The sequence below is a fragment of the Pleurodeles waltl genome, chromosome 2_2, assembly GCF_031143425.1.
Source record: "Pleurodeles waltl isolate 20211129_DDA chromosome 2_2, aPleWal1.hap1.20221129, whole genome shotgun sequence".
NCBI classification, from domain to species: domain Eukaryota; kingdom Metazoa; phylum Chordata; class Amphibia; order Caudata; family Salamandridae; genus Pleurodeles; species Pleurodeles waltl.
Genome location: NC_090439.1, coordinates 1,138,795,214 through 1,138,808,013, shown reverse-complemented (window position 1 = coordinate 1,138,808,013; position 12,800 = coordinate 1,138,795,214). Strand labels below are relative to the sequence as shown.

At 46.0% G+C, this 12,800-nt stretch overlaps 1 protein-coding gene across 1 annotated transcript in view; it reads left to right on the top strand.

Moving 5' to 3' along the window:
* MROH1 (maestro heat like repeat family member 1) overlaps positions 1 to 12,800 on the top strand; it is a 1,237,492-nt gene that overhangs the window by 739,315 nt on the left and 485,377 nt on the right. The window contains exon 23 of the mRNA XM_069221041.1: positions 3,203 to 3,229. Within this exon, the coding sequence (XP_069077142.1) occupies positions 3,203 to 3,229 (27 nt within the window). The remainder of the gene's footprint in view (positions 1 to 3,202; positions 3,230 to 12,800) is intronic.

Sequence of the window (12,800 nt, the reverse complement as noted above, 5' to 3'; positions counted from 1 at the left end):
TCTTTTTGCCAATGGTATGTGCCTTCAAAAAGAATTAAACTATCCTTACAGTTGGTGAACCTCATGCGCAGCATTTCTAGAGGTGAGCTCCTCTCTGTGTCAGCTAGTCTCAGCCTTTCAGTGCCGCCATCCTGGTTTTTGCAATATTACTGTCCAAGCCTCATCTGCCACTGCTCTGCTTCTACCTCCAAATGGAGCCACTCACTTCCTCATTGCGCCTCTGCCTAAGGTCACTTGTGTGGCAAACTCCTCTACAGGCCGAACACAGTATTTAGCACAGCTCTGGTTGAGTTTGCTGCATGGCCACAACCTTTTTCTGCTTGCTGGTTTGTCGTCACTGGTCATTTGGCCTGGTGGATATCACCACCACTGGGCATTGATGTTATGGTTGCCGACATTGATGGATTGGAGCTCTAAGGCGATACATCCGCCACCTGTGGCAATTTGGCCATGCCACCCCCATCAGAGCATAGAATACTTAAAGGAAAATTATTTTTTTCGGCTTCTCATGTTTGCAGGGGAAGAATTGTTTTGAAGTATGCATAACTTATTTTATCCAACTTGAAATTTCCTAATTTTTTTGTAAAGTGATGCAGATGAATCTAATAATATTGGTGAGAGTTGTTACCTCTGAGATTTTAATAGCAGTCTTTTGGCTGACCTCAACGCTAGTGAGTTGTGTACATCCCCTGAGACAGAAATGCCTAAAACAGAGAGGGGCATACTTTCACAAAACATTTTCATTGTGTTGCTGTTCTCAAGAACAAAAAGAACAAGTGATGGAATGCTGAACAATGTCAAACATTCACCCCAGTACAGAGATCTGGGCCTAAATCCATCATTTTGTTGCTGCCCATGCCATTCCAGTTTGGACCCAGCCATATGCAAAGCAGTCGTGACCCTGTTCCCAATGGGAACAGTCCAGCCCGAACTGCCAAGCCAGGTCCTCCGTGGACTGGAAACAAGCATCCTAGCACTGGTTTCAGGGTCCAAACTGGAGTGGCATGGTGAGCAAAATAATTGATGGATTAAACCTGTATCTGTGACTGGGGGTGAATGTTTGCTTGGTTCCTGCATTCTGTCCATCATTTGTGTTTGTTTGCTTTTGTCGCCCTAAGTGCGCCGGCTATGCCCAGACATGGGTCCCGGGCTCACTATACTACTGGATTCAAGCTAGCCTGGCTGATGAAGGGTGATACCCTGAAACCGGTTCCAGGATGCTTGTTTCCGGTCCAGAGAGGACCTGGCCTGGCAGTTCGGGCTGGGCTGTTCCCAGGAGAAACAGGGTCAGGACAGACTTGCATATGGCTGAGTCCAAACTGGGGTGGCATGGTGAGCAAAATAGTTGATGGATTAAACCCAGATCTGTGGCTGGGGTGAATGTTTGATTGGTTCCACATTCCATCCATCATTTGTATTTGTTTGCTGTTCTCTAGAAACCAAAACGACCTTGAACAGAGATTTGTGTGGATAACAGCAACAATCTGTGTTAATAGAGAGTTTAATAAGTGAACAAATATTGACAGATCTTTTTGTTCGTGAGGCTTTGATGGTCCATCTTAGTGAACTATAGGCAAAACATTATTTGATAGTTCAGATTACTAATAAACTGCAGCAGGGCTCTATCCCTACTAATCTAGTGGACCGATAATCTAATAGATTAGTTGCTTTAGTGGAGCTCTCTGATTATATTTTCCATAGTTTCCTGCTTACTGGAGGGAAACACAGATGCTTTTTAGGAGTTAGGTTGATATCAGTAGGTTCCATCTTTTTTCTAGGCATCTTAGTCTCCCTCCTGCCCCCCTTGTTGAAAAATAAAAATCATTGGGTCCCCCCCCTCAGAATTTTTCAGAATTATTTTATAAAGATGGTAATGTTTAAATATGCCTAAACGCATTTAAACATTGCAGTTAAGTAATGTTACCTTTTTAAAACAGAAATAACATGTTTCTACTTAAAACAAAACACTTATCTGTGTAATGCTTCTCTTGGCCAGAGCCTGCCACTCCTCCTCCCCCCCCCCCCCCCCCCCACAGTATCACTTGAGGTCCCCCTAGGGGGGCCCACCCCCCAGTTTGAAGACCCCTGATCTAATGGATGTTAGGTTTTCAGCATTTTAATCAGAAATGGTAGGTGATTATCTTGCAGATTTTCGAGGATGCTTATAACATACCACCAAAACTCTATAGTTCGCCTCACATACAAACATTTTAATTATGGAGATCTCTTCTTTAGTAGAAATATCCTCCTTCTTAGGGAAATAGTGTTCTAAATTTGTTATATTTACTAATCCCAAAGGAAGGATGAGGTTTATGCCTTAGTTCAGATATTAATTATCTACAAAAAACTCATGCAAGAAGGAAGCATTCAAAATATTGACTGACCGGTTTTTCTGGCAGGCAAGACATTGGATAATGTTTCTGGACCAATGAGATGCTTAGTTTCAAATACCCTAGTTCAGTCGCACTGAACGTATGTGACAGTAATATGATTTGTCTCTAATTCGAAGCAACAATTCTTAGCATTCCGTAGCTGAGATTTCTGTTGCCTGAATGACGCGCACACAAAATCTTTGACACTTAAAACTCTGACACTTTTGAGTGGCAGCATCCTCCTGTAGCCATACCACTTACTCTAGGAGTTGTCTATCCTCACCAGCTGTTTTGTTTCTGCAATATATTTATAGTTCACTCTCCATGAAGTGCTAGTTATTGTTGGGAGTTGTTAGCAAGCATTAGTAGAAGAGAAGTATTTTTCTTTTAGTTATACAGAGTATCTTCACGTTTCATAAGGGGGCGTTGAGTGAGTTAGGCAGGAAGAAATGTTGAGTAAGTCTAACAATGAAAATCCGTTCAGTACATCTGTATATTTGTGGCTGATTTTCAAGGTAAGTGCAACTTAGCCATGTCATAGAAAATTTTCACGGCACAAAAAAGTCTGACTTTATGATGGCTCACAACAAAATTTTGAATGTTGCTTTAACAATTTTCCTTTAGCTACTAGAAATTCTCTCACTGATGTGATAATATCCTGTTTCATGGTGCATTCCCTTATGGAGGTTAGCACACACTTAAGTCAAATGTGCTTTTTTTTATTAAGTGTTGTATCTACAAAGTAACTTCTGTAATGTGCTTACACTTGCCATCCAATTGCATGCTTATTAAATTCTAATGATCTTTATTTTACTTTTTTTATTGTTCAGGTTCTGGGAATCAAAGTAGAAACCAAGGTACAGTGCGGGGAGTCTATGAGCTACTATTATATCTGAAAAGCTGTCCATTTCCCTCTTTCATGATCTCTTCTCTTTCTCTGCTTCTCAAATCAAATGAAGGGGGCAGGAGGTTAGTGCCTCTGGGGGCTGTGTTCAGGGCACTTGTGAAGGAGCATTACAAGTAGGAGAGCTCTAGAGGGGATGGGGAACCCGGATTCAATTCAAGATTATAATAGACCACTCTTTTGCATGAGTTTAAGGGGGTGCGATGCGGGGATGCACCCTGTTCTGCTCGTTTTGGTTATAGCGAGAGAGGCTTTTCTACAAAGATCCTTCCTGCAGTAGTTACCATTTGAAAACAGTCCTGAAAGCGGGGGCTTTACAAGTAGAAATAGGTTGGTTTACGTTAAACCTGAAGTATGTGGTGTAAAGTGGAATACAATTAAATGAACCTCTGCAGCTTATGCTTTTGAAAAGCATTCTCTGTTTATAGAGACTGTTATGTGCAGCACAGGGTGTAAAACCTGCGTGAAATGATGCTCATGTGCAACTTGCTTCTCCTTCAAGGAGCAGTCCTCTCCAGCACTGAAACTCCATCTCCCCTCACCATCTATTTATGAAGGTAGCCTAAAGGATGGCCCGTAACAGGACTTGCTCATGTGTAGACTGATCTATATGTTCCTTTATCTCTTGCAAACCGGCCCTTTGAGAGCATTCGTTAGTCACCACCGGCACTGTGGGTAGTGATGCTGCTCCCACTAAGTATACTTCTTTAATTCCAGTATACATCCGCAGTAATAGCTTGCTTAACGCACTATTGTGGCACATGTGAATTTGTTTTCTAGGGACCTCAGATCAGCGTTATAATTTTATAATTAAAAACACCTTTTACTGAACCATGTTTTAGACCCTAGTGTTTAGTTTCACAGTTTTCCTATTGTTATTTAGGGATGCTTACGTGTAAAGTATTCTTCTCCCCATCTACTTTTTAAAGTGGTTATTGGCGTGGTCTGTAAAGGTGTTTGGTTACTACAGTGGCCCTGAACTCAACCAGTAGTGATATACACATCTCTCACAATATTGTATGAACCATGTGTAGAAAGCTTTGGGTCATTCCTCTGTTGCTTCCTACTGCGTTAAATGCACACAGGAAAACATTGACAATCTTCACTTGTCAAGAAGGAGTGGTAGTCGTGTATTTTCCCTAACTGGCTATGTCTGAGTTGATGTTCTGTCTGCATGAAAGATAGATTGAAGCAAATTGCTGCTATCAACTTCATCAGCTCAACCCTAATTTACAGTTTTTGCCTAGAGCAGGTGACCACCGAGATGTTCAGCCCATTAAGAGTTTATTTACAATGTTTCTGAGTGAAGCTGCAATCAGTGCATGTCAGTGCCCTGGGTGAGATCATCAAATAATTGGGTGATATCCACTGACCTTGTGGTTCATATCTAATCCAGGTTCATTAACTGAGAACTTCAGAGGAGGCAATTGCCAGAAGCCATAATGGAGCTGTAAAATACGCAATCCCTATAGGATGCTAGTGGGCTAGACATTTAGTCAGATGATGTACTTTCTGCGCCTTTTCCCTCCATTTTATCAATTTATTCTCTTTATTGGCCTTATCTGGATAGCAGTCACGGCGTTACAATTTGCTGTTCTCCCTATTTCTCTTTCCCTGCCATAAGCCTAATTAGAACTGCCTCATTTTTAACTCGGTTACTCTGTTTTTACACTGACTCAAAGGTACAGTGATGACAGTCTGGGATGAATATTCCTGTTTTATTTACAAATGGGTAAAGTTGAAATAAATTTGCTGCTTCTGAAGTCCCTCAATTGATACCTTCTCAGCGTGCTCAAGGGTCCTTGGCATTTAGGCTTTTGGTGTTAGGGCTTAGCAGAACAGAAGTTTTCCTTCCATCATTTAGAGTTCAAATTGATAGGGAGCCTAAATTGATGACTTGATAAGGCCAGCTTAACCGTTCTATCTGGAACGTTGTAAGTTAGCATCTGCTGCTCATGTGCATCTTTCTTGTGTCCTTTGAGAATCAGCAGTAGAGGCTAGATTTAAGCATACTTTTCACACCAGGCTGAAAAAAAAATTAAAGTCTCAGCTTTCCTTCCTAGTAGGAGGATAGTTAGCAATAGCCTGGGGCTAGAAGTGAACTTGGAGAACTGGGTTCTGCAAATTGTCCCTTCAACCCTCCTTGAGCCAGGCATTTACTGTCCTGCCTGTGTCCTCTGGCTAAAGGTTCAAAGCTTTGTGTTTTAAAGCATGTCTCATAACACGATGAAAAACAAATCTCCAGGTGTTCCTTAAGACACTTGCTTGTCCTAAAGAAAAGGAGTGACCGTGTCCACTTATGGAACTAAAGTTTTAAACAATTCTCGAAGGAAGAAAAATAAGTGATTTAACCACAAAATGTCAGACCATATAACATAACACTAGCTATAAAACAGACATTTCCGCCTAAACTCTTTCTTTTCACTCGTAATAGATGTTTGTTATTCAATAACGCTCAGTTGATTTACTGCAGAAAAACAAGACTGCATGAATTGGCCAGGATTTGAAGCAGTGATCATACAGCTAAGCAGGAAATTCCACTAGAGATGATTTAGCAGACTGCACTCTTGGACTAGCTTGTGTAAAATCAAGAGAATTAGTTTCTTTTCATGTATTATACAAAAAAAAGTTTTCCTTTCCATTGTTGGTGCCTTGTTTTTGCAGCAGGCCAACATTACTATCAGTTAAAGATTTATCCAGAAAATATTGCATCTTGTCTGCAAGGGCGGTAGCAAAGTCTGTGTTAATAGTCATGGCACACCTTCAAGAAGAGCAAAAAGTGTCTCCCAATAGCTGCAGTCCTGAATGACTAGTTGATCAAAACAGACATGAAGGAGTATCGTCTGAGCTCTTTTAACACAGCTGTGTGATCTCATTTACCACCTAATATTCTCTGCCAGTTATAAGTCTTTTCTGGTTCTGTCCTGGATGTTAAGGTGTTGTGCCCGTTTTGTTTAAAACACAGAACACTGCAGCCCAGAATATACTGTGTTCAGCCACAGTAAACTGTGGTGTTCTCTGTATTAAGTCGGCCGAGTCATCACTTCCTGAGACACATCTGAGAAGAATTTGTTTCATAAGTAGGTACTTTCGGACATTGATTACAACATTGTGGTCCCTTATTCTGTGAAGGTGGTCAGTGCCCCTCTTTTGATGTGTTGACGACGTCCACACCATTGATTAATGTGGTGGTCATTGGATGAAACTGTTGCTTGAAAATTCTCCTGATTCCCAATACATACACAAATACAGGATGCTCAACTATACAAGGTCCATTGGTCACAGGTGTAAACTAGACCTTGCATAACTCTTCTTGGACTGCTGCAATGTGATTGACTTGCAGTCTTAATTTTTTTTTTTTATTATTCCCTTTTTTTTAAATTGCGTTTTCAAAGTAGTATGACACAAAAAAAGAGACCGCACCGATGCCCCCACAAAACGGCCAAAAGACAATGTATAAAATCACATCAGCATTAGAATCTGATGAGCAGACACATCTTGCCCAATGACAGTTAATACCAACAATACCTTGCCAATGCAAATAAAGTGTAGGCGAACAAGAGGCAAATAGCTCAAGTATACATGCCCCATCACCATCAGAAAACATAGGGATGAGCAAGGATAGCCAGAAAAGAGAGAAAGGAAAGCAGGAAAATAGAGTTAAGTCCTCGTATCTGTCACAGCCAATCCGAACCAGCAGAGCGCATTGTCATGGTAATAAAGGGGGAAAGGGTGGAAAGAAAGAAGGAAGGGGGACCACCAAGGCAGGCAACGCTAAACACTAGTTACCTACACATCATTCTGCTGCCCACGTTCAAGGAAGGTCCACAGAGGGGACCACACATCCCTTGGTCGAGAGTTAGGCGGCATCAGCTCCCAACAAGCTGCTAATTGCTCCTGGCGGTACACAGCATCCCATAGCCAATCCTGGGAACAAGGGCCAGCTTTCTACTCCAGCACATCACCACTCTACGCTTCCCCAGCACCAGCAGCAACCACACCAATAACCTGTTCTTAGGGGGAATGTCCCTAATATAGCCCAAAAGAGCAAACGTAGGAGATTTCGGTAATTTGAGCCCGACCATATCCTCCAGCGCATTTAGCACATCTGTCCAGAATCCCACCAGCGCCCTACAGCCTCACACCAGGTGGAGGAAATCCGTCCGCCCCGCACACCTATTGCAGCAGTCATGAGACCGAACACCCATCCTCTGGAGACTGCATGCGTGTAATACAAGCGGTGCAGAAATGTGAAATGTAGTAGGCCTAATGTATAATTGGGGAGAGCTTCCGCATATGGGCACAGGAGTATCGACATACGGCATCTGACACGGTCTCTGCAACATCCAGTTCCCACTGCTCTCTTGCCCTTGAGGATACCGCGGGTGCGGTCGCCTGCACACATACATACAAGCAGGTAATAAGGCCGTGGGGGGATGAGGACCTATACAGTAACTCCAAGACGTGACTCACCGGAGGCGCTGCAGGGAATGTGGGGTACCTGGATCGCAGGGGTTCCCTGATCTGAAGGTAAGTCAGCCGGTAATTCATGGTGTCACACGGCGCGCGAAGCGCCACCTCGAAAGAGATAAATAAGTTCTCAGGGTACCAGGAGCCCAAAGTCATCAGTTGCAATTCCGATAGACACCCATTTAATCGTCCGTCTCCTAATACACGCTGATGCACAACGTCTCATCTGCACCGAGGGTGCGAACGGCACCCCGTGACCAGCCTGCCGCAGGAGCGCCCGCCAGGCCTGCACCTTATATGCCGCTGTATCCACACCCGCAACTCAGCGCGAGGCATATCATATAACACTCTGGACAGTCGGGCAGGCCAAATGGAGTCCTGCTCCGGAGCCAAGTGCTGTAAGTATTTTATAGGATGCATCCAAAAATGCACATAGTGGGCCTGTGTGCAAATATAATTAAGTGGCAATCTGGAGCAGCCAAGCCGCCCAGCTCGCACGGCAGCACAAGCATCTCCCACGATACCCTGGGTTGCCTACCAGCCCAGACCAAGGAAATAAGTAAAGACCGAAGCCTCTTCCGGAAGCTGGAAGTGAGCACAAGAGGGATGCTGGTAAACAGATAGAGAAATTTGGGCAGGACCACCATCTTCGCAATGGCTATATGGGCCAGTCAGCGAGAGCGGTAAGGAGCGCCATGCTCCGACCTAGTCTTCCAGCCATCCAATGGCCCTACTGTAATTGGCTGACCATAATTCATCTAGTTCCCTGCACACCCTAATGCCCAGATATCGGACCGTCTGCCCAGTTCAGAGGATATCACAAACAATACTGCACCGTGGCAGCTGACAGAGGCAAGTCCACAGACTTAGACAATTTGATAGTAATCCCAGAGATCTGACCGAAACGTGCAATCTCGTCTAGAAGTATATCGAGGTGAGCCCGCGGGTCCCGTACATATAGAGCAACGTCATCAGCATACACAGAAACCAATATTGGCCATTGTATAGATGCCAACCCTCTATTGTTATGGTGTTGTCTCAGCTGGGCAGCCAGCTGCTCCATCGCCACCGCAAAAAGCAGGGGTGAAAGGGACAGCCCTGTCTGGTACCCCTAGACACCGGGAAAGGATCCGTGGTCATCCCATTCATTCTCAGCTGCGCCACTGGAGCAGAGTAAAATAGACAAATTAATTAAATAAATCTGGGGCTCAAGTCCACCCACGCCAGTAGGCCAAACAAATATAGCCATTCTAAAGAGTCAAACGCCTTAGTGGCGTCCAACAAGACAGCCACAACTTGATCCTCGGGAGGCACCATCTGCACTATCGCAAAGAAAGTACGAAGATTATACAAGGTCGAGCGACCCCGCACGAAGCCGGATTGATCTGGGTGCACCAAAGATGGAAGAAGAGGCTGCAGGCGCATCGCCAGAAGCTTCGTTAAGATCTTGTTTTCCAGTTTTTTGAGCGACAGTGGTCTATATGAATCGCAAGAGCGCGGATCTTTGCCCGGTTTTAGTATAGTGACTATAAGGGCTTCTCTCAACGACTGCAGCTGGGTGCCTCATTAAGTGCCTCAGCGTACACATCTAATAAATGCGGGCCAACAAATCTGCATATTCCTTTTGAGCCCGTCAAAGCCAGGGGCCTTATCCCTGGGCAAACCACGGATGACCTCTACAATGTCCTCAACCGAGAACAGCGCATCCAAATATTGCCAGTCCTTCTTCTCCAGCCACAGCAAGCTAATACCCTCAAAATAATCTGTATAGGGCTCAGAGTCCGAGCCATCCAAGGCGGAGTAGAGGGAAGCATAGAACTTAGTCAGCACACGCCCGACGGACGCCCGCAGAGTCCAACAGCTCTACAATATAGCCCACGGTCGACGCAGCATTTCTGCCAGCGTTCTACCAGTCTTCTCGCCTTCTCCATACTGTCGCGATTTAGCCTCTTTGCCCAGAAAGCAGAGCTCACGGAGTGCCGCCTCCTCATATTCCGACAGCTTCTCCCGAAACTCCACTAGGAGAGCGTTCGACATACCGGCGTACAGTCGTTTCTCCAGCGTAATCAGCTGGGCCTTTAAATTTGCCAACTTTCTGTGTATTGCCCTAAGCACGCTATGCTATTTAGCTAAGCAAATCCCCTGGATCACCACCTTAAATGCCTCCCACAAGGTACCAGCTGACAAGACCAAGCCCTTGTTAATCGCAAAGAACTCCTTTATACCCATACGGCCCTCCTCTCTGAAAGCGGAATCTTTTAATGCATTGTGCGGCAGTCTCCACAAAAAGTCACCCCGCGTTCACCTTGGAATCCCCAGTGACGGCAAAACCCTAGAGTGATCCTACAAGGTTCGAGGCATGTGCTCAATGGTGTTCGTCCAGAGCTCCATTTCCCTGGTATCGAGCCATCTGTCAAGTCGCGACCATCTACAATGGACAGTATTAACACAAGTATCATCCCTATCAGTGCCATGTTTTGCCCTCCATAAATCAACCACAGCACCTTCCGTCATGATACGAGCAAGCGCAGCCGCACATGATGGGGCCACGCCCGGCTCACGATCCACATCCAAACCCACATTGAAGTCGCAACCCCATAATTTTGACCCTGGCCCCAGGGAACATATCAAACGCCACACCTCCTCGAAGAACTGCAGGTCATCCACATTGAGACAATATACTGACACCAGGTGAAACGGCCCGTCATGCAGTGTACCATGCAGAAGGACATAACAACCTAGTGGGTCTAGAACCTCCTTCTCAGTATGCCATTTGCAGACCCTTGCGAATCAAAATGGCAACCCCTCGCGCATAGCTCGAATACACAGCCACATGACACTCCCCAACCAGCTATCAGCCTGTGTTTTGTGGCAGCCGTCAGGTGAATCTCTTGAAGCACACAAACATCCACTTCACGGCGCTGCATGTATGCAGAGATCAGTCGCATCTTACGCCATTCATTCAGCCCCTGAACATTCCAGGTCATACAATTAACTTATGCCACCCCCTTAGGAATCATCATAGCAGGCACCTCAGCTGCGCCACATCTGTTACATACCTAGACACTATACAAAACATCGCTGATGACAAGGAGAAACCGCGATACAGAGGTAAAAAGAAAGCATAGAATGCGGAAAGCAACAAGACAACAGTCACCCCCCTACCCACGCTGACCCCCCAATTGGGCCTGCCCTACAAACCCACCCAAACCTAGACGCATATCCCACAACATAGTGACAAACAACTTGATTGGACTCATCCAGTGGGGTGCCGGCATGGCCATCTGTTAACCACCCACTCGGGGATGAGTGGGCAGGAGGTTTTGCAGCGCTGGTTATACTACAAGACAGGCTGCACCGAAAGTAGAGTCTCAATCAAAACTCAACAAGCCCCAAATCACAGTGCAGAACCACCGGCGGCCCACAATGACAAAACAATTTCAATCATTGTCGCTAAGAGTGTTGTCGCCACCGCTAGCAACCTGCGAACAGTCCGGAGTCACCCTTCTAAGGCCAGATTTAGCCTCCTGGATGGCCAGTTTCGGGTCAATGTAAGTGCAGCTTGCCCTTTTGCTGCACTCACAATTTGGGAGGATAGATGAGGGAGTAATTGGCATCCGTCTGGCTCAAAGTGCGTTTAGCACATAGGAACGACCTAGGAAAATGCTCAGTTCGTCGTTATTATAAATCATGGGACAACGCTATCTAGCTAATCTAAGTATTGTGTCTCTATCCCTATAGTTCAATAAATGCACGATGACTGGGCGCACCGGCGTCCCAGGCAGTGGTCTCGGCCCCAGAGACCTGTGGGCCCTCTGCCACCAACACCTGGGATAGCTCGCCAGGGAAGAGCGCAGATAGCATAGTCTCCACATAGTCTTCCATGTGCCCCATAGCCGTTGGCTCCGGAAGACCCAAAATGCAAATTTATTGCAGCGGGAGCAGTCCTCATTCTTGTTCCAGATTACCTCCAACAAACGTTCCGTTTGTAGTAACTTCTCCACGCCGACCATCCTCTAGATCAGAAGTGCAAGATTATACCTGCTCAAGGCGTTTATCATGGCCATCCACCCATTCTTTTAAACAAATATTTTTTTCGGTCAAGTGGTCTAACTTAGCATCGATACTGACCAGATTGTGCTTAAAATCCAAGAACATAGCCTTCACGGAGGATGCCGGATTGTCCTCCTCCTGCAGCAGATCATCCGCTGACCGGCCTGACTGCACTTCTTTTTCCCTTCAAATGTGAGCTTAGATTGCTTCTGGTCCGCCTTCCCCATTGTCTCATGCGCACCACAAAAAAAAAAAAAAATGGGGGGAGGGGAGAGCTGGGAGCGCATTGACCAAAAAGTTCAGCTGAAGTGCACCCCTGCGTCCTAACCACCACCCCACTGCGACCATCAGCGTAAATCGAGGGTGTGCGCTCAGCCTCCCACGCACCTGCAGGAGGGTAACTACACACACCGCTTCCCCCACCCGCAAGCCCCCAGAGGCTGCCGGCACACCCCTTCAACGCAGTCCCCAGCCGGAAGTCAGGACCAGAAAAAAGGAGCGGGGCAGCCATCCATCACCCACCCCGCCCCCTAAAACTAGCCACCAGGCAAGTAGGGGCTGCAAGGAACCGCACCAACTACCACGCCGCCCGCAGGATCTCCCCGTCCCAAGCAGGAACAGCACTGCCGCGTCCCAACGAAGCATGCACAAGGCCAGACACTCTAACGGGCCGCGCAGGCCCAGTGTGGCTCTCACCGGCGAGCCGGCTCCATTTCTGCACTCCGCGGCTCCTGAGGGCTTCCCAGTGTTCAGCAATTACAAAATGTCGTTCCAGGCAGTCGATCCACCAGGATTATTGACAGATTTATGCCTGTGCCCTGCAGAGCCTCACAGCGTGACGGCCATCTTGCAGGACGGCAAAGCCACGCCTGACTTGCAGTCTTAATTTAATCTCATTTTGTAGGTAAGTAGTTGGACAGCAGAGTAGTTGTGCAGTATGTAGACAACTGGGATGGATAGAGATCATTTTTTAACTTGCTTACTGTTCAACAGTTACTTTA